Raw genomic sequence first — 12,441 nt, 5'->3', positions numbered from 1 at the left:
CTTTCAAGAAAATGATATTATAGTATACCCTGCCTACCAAATTCTGCTGGGTATATCCTAAATAAAAATTTCTAAGAACCCATATGCTTTTGTCCTGCCTACTAAATGATATAGGATTTATCCAGCTTACCAGATCCTATAAATAAATCCTGCCTACACATCCTATATATAAATCCTGCCTACAGATCCTATAAATAAATCCTGCCTACAGATCCTAGAAATAAATCCTAACCACAGATCCTAGAAATAAATCCTGCCTACAGATCCTATATATAAATCCTGCCTACAGATCCTATAAATAAATCCTAACTACAGATCCTAGAAATAAATCCTAACTACAGATCCTAGAAATAAATCCAGCCTACAGATCCTATAAATAAATCCTGCCTACAGATCCTATAAATAAATCCTGCCTACAGATCCTATAAATAAATCCTGCCTACAGATCCTATAAATAAATCCTGCCTACAGATCCTAGAAATAAATCCTAACTACAGATCCTAGAAATAAATCCAGCCTACAGATCCTATAAATAAATCCTGCCTACAGATCCTAGAAATAAATCCTGCCTACAGATCCTAGAAATAAATCCTGCCTACAGATCCTATAAGATATCCATCCTACCAGATCCCCTGGGTTGGAAAGGAAGGTCCAAAGCCCCAGCCTAATGAACACTGCTCCTTTCTGATCATGTTGACATGACACTCCCCGTTGATCTGGGGGATAGGACAAGCAGGGGGCACCAGGTAGCTGTAGTTGGCTGCCAAACTCTGGGCCTGCTGGACTGCTGACTTAAATGACACAAGGATCATGTTCTCCCCCTCCTAAAAGAAACAAGATATGTTTGTGAAACACTGATGCTCCCGCATGGCAGAAAAGTTGATAAGGATCAAGATTAATAGTTTTTCAAAAGTAAGTCAAACCAAAAGGTCAAGAACACAAGATCAAAAACATTGGTACCTAAAAAAAGATCTTGTCATAAGGAATACACATGTGAAATATGAAAGCCTTACAGTTATGATTAAAGTTTTTCAAAAGTAGGTCAACACCTAGATGGTCATGAGTTCAAAAATATTTTGCTACCAAAAGAAAGGCATTGTCAAAAGGAATACATATGTGAAACATGAAAGTCCTATTACCACCCATTCAAAACTTATAACCAAGGTGATAGTTTTTCAAATTTAGGTCAAACCCCATGGTAAAGGTCATCAGGACAAATATTTTGCTACTGTAGTATATAGGAGAGAGGAGCCTACTGTAGTTTTTAGGAGAGAGGAGAAAATCTTTGGCTAGAATGGGAATCTAACCCAGGATCCTTTCATTACTAGTCAGGTGCTCTAACCACCGAGCTACCCAGTCCGTATAGCCCTAACTACTTCAGTACCAAAAGAAAGGTCTTGCCACAAGGAATACACATGTGAAGTATGAAATCTCTATTACCATCCAATCAAAAGCTAAGGTCAAGGTTAATACATAGTTTTGTGGACAAACAGACAGACAAAAGGACATAAAAAACCAATATGCCCCAAATCTACGATTACGGGGACAAAAATGAAGTCATAAGTCTTTGTACTCTCTTTTGATAATAAATCATGACAACTTTGGTTCCTCTACAGACACACTCTGCATTAATGAGATGAAAACTCATTAGTCAGTTGAATCAGCTGATTGTTTAAGCATATTTTTGTGAAATATACTGAAAATAGCAGTCCATATTCAATATTTTCCCCCCTCAATTTCTCCATATTTGCTTTCAATTTGTTTCAAAATACAAACCATCACATAAACATATTAGATTTATCTTTGCTTTTTGATACAAATGAATAATGTCAACATTTCTTATCACAATGCTAATATTACAGATTTTTGTCTGAAAGAGACTGAATATATTAAAAGTCTTGTTTATTATGAAATATATTAGAAGTCTTGTTTATTATGATTCAGAAATATATTAGAAGTATTGTTTATTATGAAATGTATTAGAAGTCTTGTTTATTATGATTCAGAAATATATTAGAAGTCTTGTTTATTATGAAATATATTACAAGTCTTGTTTATTATGAAATATATTACAAGTCTTGTTTATTATGAACTGTAAACAATGATCAAGAGCTGTAGTCATTGTGCTTACTCTGATGTAAGGTTTGATGTCCATCACGTATCTGACAAACATGTTGTTGGTCTCTCCCACCAGATGGCCATTAATGGTGACTGTGGCAAACGTGTCCAGTCCTTCACACACCAACTGAACGTTCATCATCGACATCATGTCCACTGTCACTGTAAAATAAATTGGAGTGATCCTAAAACCTGGCATACTGAAATACAGTTCTGCCCCCATACTTTTGTTAATATGAGCAACATTTTCGTCACATGACCACACCAGTAATAAAACTAGTCACATGACCACTAAGGTAATCAAACTGGTCGCAGAACCACATGGGTATTCTAACTGGCAACCTTTCAATTAGATTCAACCAAGTACTGACAAGTGCTCAAAGAATTATGTATGATAATAGGATTTTTTTAGCCCCCATAAAACTAAAATTTTAAAGCTTTAAAGAAAGACTAAATCAACTTTTATTTCATTAGTAAGAGAATCATGTGCAATAAGTTTTACACTTGTCTCTGGAAAGGAAAATGGTATGAATATAAAGTTTGTTGAATATCTGTGCTCTATATTTCCTAGTAGAAAACCTAAGTGAAAATAGCCATTTTATGTCAAAATACTGAAAATGGTGACAAAACCTCATGTTTATGATATCATAGTTCTATAGTTCTACATCATTTTTATCAAGTTGAGAATAACAGCTGAAGTGCATTGGGATTCTTAAACAAACTACATTTGATTTTGAAATAATAGCAAGAATGTTGATTTTAGTGTACAAATAGTCCTTATTATACATGTATACATTGTCCTTAATATTAAGAAAATACATGTTAAATCTATAAATTTGTGGCAGTTAGATGGGTTTGATAACTGGAGGCTAAATAGCCTAGTTGGTAGAGTATATGACTACAGAATTCAGGGAGCCCAGGTTCAAATCCTGATCTCGTCCATTGCATTTTCTCCCTTTCTGTTACATTTGCTTCCATAGAACCAGCCCCTGGAACTAACAGGTGACAATGTCTGTGATAGGATAAAGATCCAGGGTTGATGTCTTCAAGATGTGAAAACATTCAAGGAAGGAGGGATGTGGCAGTCAGAGAAATTAGATCACAGGTAGCATTATAGCTTAGTCGGTAGAACATTTGACTAGAGAATTCAGGGGACCTGGTTCAAATCCTACGCTGGTCCATTGCATTTTCTTCCTTCCTGTTACAGATTAAACTGTGTAACTGACTAAATAACTCATACTATACATGATGTATGTGTGTGTGTGTGTGTGTGTGTGTGGTATGTTTATTTCTTTGAATTTCTCTGACAGTGCCAGTAATGATCATATCTGTCATGTGATTGCCTATATGTCTGAGAAGCTGATTAGTATCTATCACAAGTTTAATCATTTTTTCATGAGACACTGGCAAAATTAATGGAAAGAGTGTTAAACAGATTTTATAATGTAAAAAGAAGTTAGCATCCACCTAAAACCTATTTGTTACTGTCACACATATGGCTGCAATGCTGTATGTCCATTTTGTTGCTTGTTGTGATTTAGTCAGAGAATAAATACATGTAAAATATGGATGATTATATATATGTGCAGTCTACTCCACTAATATTGAAGTTGCTTAAATTGAACTAAATGTTATAGTGAAGTAAAAAATAAATCCCTATATTATTCATATAGTTCAATATTAGTGGCATTGAACTTTTGATATAATGAATAATTCCAATCAGGTTGGTCCCCTGGATTTCAATGTATCTGAAGTAAACTGCACTGATTCAAGTGGACTTGGACAATTGTCCGTGTTAAAGGGTTGTCAAAAGTGAGACATACCATTAAATACCCTGCTATACGCCCAGTTGTCTAGTCCGATCCAGCGATACTTGAGGTCGTTGTCACGGTAATATGGATCCTGGATGACGTTGTGATCCATCAATGCTGTGTACATACTGCCAGGAACTTCACCCGTAATATTTATATTCTCTGAAGTTTACAAAACACAACATATATATACTGAATTTATAACCAGATGAAATAATACATGTCATTTATTTTATACTAGAAGATTCTGATTGATTGATTGTATCTTGGTTAATGTCTCTTTCGAGAATTTTTCCACTCATATGGAGACATCACCAAGACCGGTAAGGGGCTTCAAATTTAGGCCAAATTTGCTTGACACTAATAGCCTTTGAGCAGTAAGGGTTCTTTAGCGTGCCACACCTACTGCGACAAGGGACATCCGTTTTAAGGTCATCCCCGAGGACCCGTGACATTCACACCTGATGCCGAGCGTTTGGCGATGGAACTGCCACTACCTGTTTTAATGACTTAATCGAGTCTGTATGCAATTTATATTAAGGCTTTAACCTGTTAACTGTTTTAGCAGTTACCATTGCAAAACATATTTGTCATAAGTAGTCGAAGCAAACAAGTCGTAATTAATTCCCTGTTGTCAGTGACATATATATTTGGTATGTACACAAACACAGGCCCGTAATACTAATAGACTGTTGATAGTATGCTAAAATTTTGAAATATACACTGTATGTCAAAGCAGCTAGCCATATTTCCGCTCTTTGTTTGCAAATTGCATGCGTGCACTGAAGATGGCATACTTTGTTCATCGGTCACCACCCAAATTCCATTCAAATTGGTTGTTATGACACCGGCACTTATTGAAACCAAGCCAAAAAATGCTGCTGCACTGTAGGCCGACATCTTCGTATCATGTGACACACGAAATAGAACTTCCGTGCCCGAGAACAATTTGAAAATAATATGTCCTGTAAGCAGTGTCAGTAAATGAATTCCTACAAGAAATTTACAAAATTCCTTTTTATAAATATGTTGCAATATACCATTCTGAAATTAATCCTTTTCTGGCTATTCATTTCTTTTAAAATCTTTGATTGGGATTTTTGGAAATATTTGAATTATTAAAAAAATTAACATCATTTCATTCAGTAGAATGCAATGTAAAGCAGTCAGTTACTTACAATGTAAAATCAGAATATATCGTTCCCTGAATACAAATTGCCGCTACTAAGGAATCAACTCGCTAGACACGATTCTTATCACCTTATTAGGACAAAGTGGGATTTTCAATATTAAATGGGGGAGGGGTGTGTGTGTGAGAGAGAGGAAACTATATATTCACCCAACGGCAACGGTTCTCGGGTCAATGGTGAATTAACAGATGTGAACATGTTATCGATATGATCGTAACTGTTCCAGGTGGTGCAACTCCCAGCTGTACTGTCAGTACTTTGATTTATACATATTCGTTTACAAAACGTCTCCGTAGATGAATTTATTTTGTACCTGTTGTTCGGCCGTCGTCTGTCCGTCTGTAACCATTCCACATTTCGACTTCTTCTCCAGAACAATTGGGCCAATTTAAACCAAACTTGGCACAAAGCAAAATTTGGTAAAGGGATTTCAAGTTTGTTCAAATGAAGGACCACACCCTTTTACAAATAGAGATAATTAGCGAAATAGTGAAAATGCATTGACGACTTTAAAAAATCTTCTTCTCCAAAACCACTGGACTACTTTCAACCAAACTTGGCACAAAGTGCTCTTAGATTTTTGTTTAAGTGAAGGGCCATAGGGTCTCTACAAGGTGAGATGATAATTATATTTTTACCTTAGAATTTTTTTCTGAGTCAAAGCGCTGGTATATTAAAGAGAGTATAACTTGTTCATTGCTAGGAACTGCTGTTCAGGTGAGCGATGTGGCCCATGGGTCTTTTATTGCTTTTAAATTTCATATTAAATATTTTCAAAAATTGTGTGATAAAATCATTCAAATGTTAAAACTGCAGTTCTGCACTTGCAATCATGTGCGTTACTCTCTAATTTATAGATTTTATTTTGGTAATATTCTTTTACAAAACTGAAAAAGCGAATATTCTTAAATGTTTGAATAAACTCATATCTAGAATGCAACTGGAAATCATAGAAAAAATATTCATCTGAAAGTGAATATAGGAGATGCAATAGTTTTCTCTATCCCTTGTAAAAATACTTCCAGGTAAAAGATTGAGAAACGATAGGGAGTTTCAATTAGGTTCAATTCATAATGCATATACAGCCAATATGAGGGGGGAATTAAAAATCTTCCCCTCCGGAACAAGAAGGGTACAATCTATCAAATAAATATAATTTGTTTTTGTTAAAAACAATTAAACATCTTCTTATCTCCTTAAATTCAAAGTGCTCCAACTTCCAACCCCCACTTAATGTACTATCTATAATTAGAATTATATGTTAGATCCGCTCGCAAGTACTCGCTTACATATAACGTTAGTTAGATTGTAAAGTAGGTCACGATGCATCAATCCAGCTGAAATGCAAACTCACTTTTACGCTTCCACAGGCACCCGAAGTGTGGATAGCTTGTATAGATCTTATATACATACCCCCCCCCCCCCCTCTTAGAATGAAATAATTCTATACAGAACCAAAAATATATCCAAAATATGTTATTTCCCCATCGATCACCCTCATAAGTCGTTCTGAATAGTCAGTTTGTACCTTCTGTAAGCTTTAGAGATGACCACTTGTGAGATACTAATAAAGGTACAAATTGAACATTCAAAATGATTTCATTCTAGAGGGGGGGGGGGGGGGGTAATTTCTGTGGAAACGAGGGAGTTATTTATATTCGGTCTTTCCTGACACTTCTTGAGCTAGAGAGAAATTGTGACCAAATTTGAACACTGCATCATTTACAGGAAAAGGTCCGGAAAACATTACCTCGGACGGACGACGGACGGACAGCACCCTAACATTTAAGGGGGCTGATTCATGCCCCCCCCCCCCTAATTTTGTTTTTCACTTTAAATGATCAAATTTTAAATCTACAGTTTAATATGTTTAGAAAGTTTCACAAAAAATTAAAGTTATTCATCATGACAGAAGCTCATTATAGAAAGTTCGTTATTTGTTTTGAAAACAAAGATTGAGATGTGTTATTGTTTACGAAGTTTTCAATTGCAAAATAAATAGATATTGATCCAAGTTTATTATACATATCACATCTCAAGTATAATTTAGGTAAAATGTGTCTTTTAAAAGTTAAAATTTGTGATTGTACAAAATTAAATGAAGATGCTTTTAAAATAGAATTAACAGTAACAATACTGCGATAAAACGACTGAGATTTCATCTGGTATGGCTAAGTTTTATACGATTGACACGTGTATTTATTTATTTATATTCTGGTGATGTTTTATACAAAATGATTGTTCTGCCTGAATAAAACTACTAAAGCCACTACAACTACTAACGTTTCACTGTTTTGTTTGTTTACATAAAAAGACTCGAGTCTTTGTTTACATAACACAGAATCAAAGCTAAAATATTGCTCGTACCCTTGCATCCAGACAGTCCAAATTTTGGTTGTAAACATTAAATGAGTTTCATTTTTGATTTTTTACATAAAAAATGAAAAATATTTCTTTCGAAAAACGTGAACCAGTCCCAATAATACGCCTCGTCTGACGACGGACGTACCTAAAAAAAAAAAAAAGAAAAAAAAAGCTATAAAACTCCTCTTTGATATGATGAATTACAGGAAATATTACATGTAGATCCATGGGTCAGAACAATGTGACCATTATAAATTTTCAAGACTATCCGATGAGCCATATAGGAGAAGTGTTCACAAGCTATTTTACACCCTCCACTATATAACTCTACTTAGGATAACAAATGGATATGGGTCCTCCTGTCCCGATATTAATATGCAAACCTGCAAATGACAATGTCAAAGTACTGTACAAAACTTAAAAGTTTTTTATGATGTTAATCCAGCTTCTATAAACAAATGGAAGCAAGAATTAATTGTATATGGAGTAAATACTGTTTCACTGAAAGATATTTTTAAAGTTTGTTTTAAAACAACATGTGATTCAGCTGTACAGTGGTTGCAATTTAAAATTTTACATAGGTTACTCCCTGTTGGGTACATGTATTACCGAAAGAAAATTAGAACTAATTCCACAGATTGTTGTAGATTCTGTAAAATTAGTACTAATTCCACAGACTGTTGTGGATTCTGTAAAATTAGAACTAATTCCACAGATTGTTGTAGATTCTGTAAAATCAGTACTAATTCCACAGGTTGTTGTAGATTCTGTAAAATCAGTACTAATTCCACAGATTGTTGTAGATTCTGTAAAATCAATACTAATTCCACAGATTGTTGTAGATTCTGTAAAATCAGTACTAATTCCACAGATTGTTGTAGATTCTGTAAAATCAGTACTAATTCCACAGATTGTTGTAGATTCTGTAAAATCAGTACTAATTCCACAGATTGTTGTAGATTTAAAATCAGTACTAATTCCACAGACTGTTGTAGATTCTGTAAGGAAAACGTGGAAACAATTGTGCATATTTTTACTTCGTGTGAAAAAACTCAACCATTATGGGGTGAACTGAGCCTTCACATTTACAGAAAGACACATGAAAGAGTTGATTTCAATGTATCGAACCTAATTTTTGTTGACATTCCTTTATTTTCTCATAACAAAGTCATTAATTGTATTATTCTTTATGCTAAGCAATATATTTTTATTTGTTTATTGCAAAATAAAATGCCAGATCTATGTGGATTATCATGTCATTTAAAGATAAAATATAAGGTGGAAAAATATGCTGCAAGTCAAAATTTTAGATTGAAAAGTTTTGAAAAACAGTGGTCATTGTTTCAAAGTATTTTTGATGTGTAGCTGTTATTACATGTATTTCATTCATTACTCCTGTTGTTATTATTTTCCCCCCTTTCATATAGCGTATAAATTTTGTTATAAACAACGCAAGTAACCACTAAACTAGATGTGTTCTTTTTATGTGTACAGTATGTATTGCACTCTTTGAACGTGTTCAGGTGTACAGAGTCAGAGTCAGAGTGGTAGGTGTATGTGTGTGTTTCAACACAAAATGCTATTGATATTGACTTCAATGTTTGTTTGTTTGTATGAAAGAAAAATAAAGAATTTATTAAAAAAAAAAAAAAAAAGTTTCAAGTCTATTGGATAAGGCATATAAGAGGAGAAGTGTTCACAAGCTGTTTTACTTCCGACCTGTACATTACTTCCTACATGTACATTTCTCTTAGATATATCCACTATACACATAACTTTCAGGAATATCAAAACTGGATCCTCAGGTCCCGACAGTAAACATATTTACAAATCAGGGGCGGATCCAGGAATTTTTGAAAAGGGGGTAGGGTTCTACCTTTAATTTTGGTTTTTCAAAGAGGGGGGGGGGGGGGTGGGGGGATGGGGGGGGGGGATCCACCCTCACAATGCGTTATTTTTACCTTTATAAAGCAAAATTTTCTGACAAAAGGGGGTGGGTGTTCATTATTTTAATCTTTAAATACATTATCGTAGCCGGAAAAAAAATTCGAGTTATGACGCGAAACGTTCGCGAATTAACGCGTAAATTTCGCGTTATAACGCGAAAGTTACGCGTTATAGGGCGAACATTTTTTTCAACTAGGAAAATGAGCTCTGTATCGCTTGGATTCGAATTTACTATTAAAGTATATTCGAACCAAAGCGATATACATGTAATTGCCTGTGGTACTAAAGGAACATGTTTCAGAATATATAGAGTAGAATATAATAGAATATGATTTATTTCCAAATTAGGGCCCTCTCGGGCATACAGCATACATGATTGTTAACATTTCAATGTGCAATGTTTATAAAATTAAAAAATGACGATAAAAAGAAAAGAACAAAACAAGAGCAAAATATGAGCAATGTTCATGAGATATTTTGAACATGATAATACTAATTTGTATTACATGTAAGTACCACTGTGTATCCTAATGCAAAACAGTCAGAAATACACACAGAAAAAAATATATATACATGAACATAACAACACTACATGTAATAATAGTAAAGGTAGTATAAGTACATATGATTAATACGCCACTGTAATGCAAAAGATACCACGGGACGGTGCATTGGTACTAGGTCAACATGTCATGTTTATAATGAGTGCATATGTGCAAATATGGTTTCATATGGTTCACACATAATATACAGTAATACTAGTAGTATGAGCTTAGACAATGTACATAACATAAGACATTACTTTATGTAAAATATGTAAGTACCACCGTGTATCCTAATGTAAAACAGTCAGAAATGCACACAGGAAAAAAATAATAACAATATATGCAATGACACATAATAATAGTAAAAGGCACGTAGTACAAGTACATATGATTGACTGTAATGCAAAAGATACCATGGGACGGACCTGCATTGGTACTAAGGCAACATGTCATGTTTACAATGGGTGCATAATTATGTATAAACATATTGGTTTGAACTTTCACATGATTCATTTTATATTGCTTCTTTAATCAAATCACAAAGGGCTACAAGTACATCAGTATTTTCACAATTGAGTAACCATATTAATCTATTCATGTTGTCAAGACTGGAAAAATGTTCACATTGTTGTTTTATAATTTTATACATGTTCTGCCTGAGTGAATTATAAGCTGAACATTCAAAAATTAGATGAATTTCATCATCAATTTGACAAGATGTCTAGGGATTCCTGTATAACGACCTCGTTCTACTGGTAAATTGTGCGCTGGTGTACGTAATCTTGTAGGTGCTTTACGTGGTGCAGGTGGTAAGAGTGTTAAAAGTAGTTTTCAAAAACAAAATTAGTTTTAATTTAATATAAGTTTCAAGTTTTCCATATTGTAAACTTCTGACATATCCCCATTCTTTCAAATAATGATGGCATAACAATTCCTTACATTTTTTCTTTAAAAAATATAGGTTATTGATTGCAATATGATTGTTTCTAATTCCAACAATTCCAAATAACTTTTGTACGACACCATACCATGACTGCGGTTTTAATGCACAAGTATTACGCTTACTTTGCATGTATGCAGCATTTAGTAGAGGAAAAGAAGTACCCAGATTTTCTAATCTGTTTACATATTTTATCATATTTTTCACAATATCAAAATGAAGTGGAAACTTGCCAAGTTCGGATAGTGTTGCAAAGTTTGAGCTTGTTCTATGAAGACCTAGAATAGATTTACAGAATTGCACATGGAGGTTTTCACATCTTAATTTAGAGTAAAAATCATATAAGGAGATATCATTGCGATTGAAAAAAGAAGGGCGATTAAAAATTCCCCAATCCCACTGCCATAGAGTAAAATTGGCTTGATTATGTGATCAAAGACATGAAGGGATGTTTTAATGCTAGGTTGTAATGATAAGAAATCTTTATGTAATTTGAAATATGCTTTCATTGCCTTTTTGTACAGATCCTCTTCAGCATTAGAAAAATTTCCAGCTGTATTGAAATATATTTTTGAAAAAATCATAAACACATATCTATATTATAAAATTAATCCGGGGTGTGTTTTACAAAAGAACTTACGATTTACGACCAACTTTACATACTGGAAATTTCCAGTTTATTGTAAGATCATTCACTCCAAATGCAAAATATCCTTTTTGATAAAAATTATTCTCGGGCTCGAAAGTTCCATTGGGTGTCACATGATACGAAGATGTCGCCCTTCAGTACTGCGATATTTTTTTGCTTGGTTTCAACAAGTGCCTGTGTAATAACAACCAGTTTGAATGGAATTTGGGCGGTGACCGATGGACAAAGTATGTCCTGTTCAATGCATTTCAATTATAGAGCTGTAACAGGCGAAATAGCTGCAGAAATGTAGCTGGCAGTGGTTGCTTTCACTTTCACATTTCAAAAGACTAGTATGCGTAAGGTTAAGAGAACTCAGAAGCTTTCTCCGGGGATGGGAGGGGTACCACATGCAATTTTCACCAATTTGTTCTTGGGAATAACAATTAGTATTTTACAACTGGAAGTGTATATCTACCAATATATTTAAGTTCAGGGGGTGGGTGGATCGCAGGGGCTCGTCATGAAAGTTTTGTCTTATTAAAATTTAACATCGCCTATTCGATGTCATATTTTAATAAGACAAAAAACTTTCGTGATGAGCCCCTGTGTGTAAACATAGAATAGAGAGGGTCAATTTGTGACAAGCCCCTGTGGGTGGATTGAATAGTGCTACTTACTGTACAAATATATACCTCGATGCACTTCACCCAATGTGATGTCACAACATACAAGTATTTTGTTGTATCACAGGAATTGGCCACATTATCAGTAAATCCAGTTAATAGGCTAGTTGTATTCAACACGTCCGCGCGTCACAATTTTTCTGAAGAAAATTTATTGCTTATTTTTATCGAATATTTTGGGCTCGATATTTCACCAGAAATCCAGTAATTCC

At 34.2% G+C, this 12,441-nt stretch overlaps 2 protein-coding genes across 3 annotated transcripts in view; one reads left to right on the top strand and one right to left on the bottom strand.

Moving 5' to 3' along the window:
* The window catches only part of LOC125646716 (beta-mannosidase-like), a 29,915-nt gene extending 25,067 nt beyond the window's left edge, over window positions 1–4,848 (bottom strand). The window contains exons 1-4 of one of the 2 annotated variants that reach the window (XM_048873227.2): window positions 4,727–4,848; window positions 3,942–4,091; window positions 2,132–2,280; window positions 625–824 (exon numbers count right to left, since the gene is read on the bottom strand). In XM_048873227.2, the coding sequence (XP_048729184.2) occupies window positions 625–824; window positions 2,132–2,280; window positions 3,942–4,091; window positions 4,727–4,829 (602 nt within the window). In that variant the 5' untranslated portion in view covers window positions 4,830–4,848. The remainder of the gene's footprint in view (window positions 1–624; window positions 825–2,131; window positions 2,281–3,941; window positions 4,092–4,726) is intronic. The other variant, XM_056139344.1, reaches the window with a different exon arrangement.
* A 6,815-nt stretch (window positions 4,849–11,663) lies between these two features.
* LOC125647171 (beta-mannosidase-like) overlaps window positions 11,664–12,441 on the top strand; it is a 44,535-nt gene continuing 43,757 nt past the window's right edge. The window contains exon 1 of the mRNA XM_048873856.2: window positions 11,664–11,791. Coding sequence (XP_048729813.2) covers window positions 11,689–11,791 — 103 coding nt within the window. The 5' untranslated portion in view covers window positions 11,664–11,688. The remainder of the gene's footprint in view (window positions 11,792–12,441) is intronic.

Source organism: Ostrea edulis, chromosome 6 (assembly GCF_947568905.1).
Source record: "Ostrea edulis chromosome 6, xbOstEdul1.1, whole genome shotgun sequence".
NCBI classification, from domain to species: domain Eukaryota; kingdom Metazoa; phylum Mollusca; class Bivalvia; order Ostreida; family Ostreidae; genus Ostrea; species Ostrea edulis.
The sequence above is the reverse complement of the archived record's forward strand: the minus strand, read 5'-3'. Positions and strand labels throughout refer to the sequence as shown.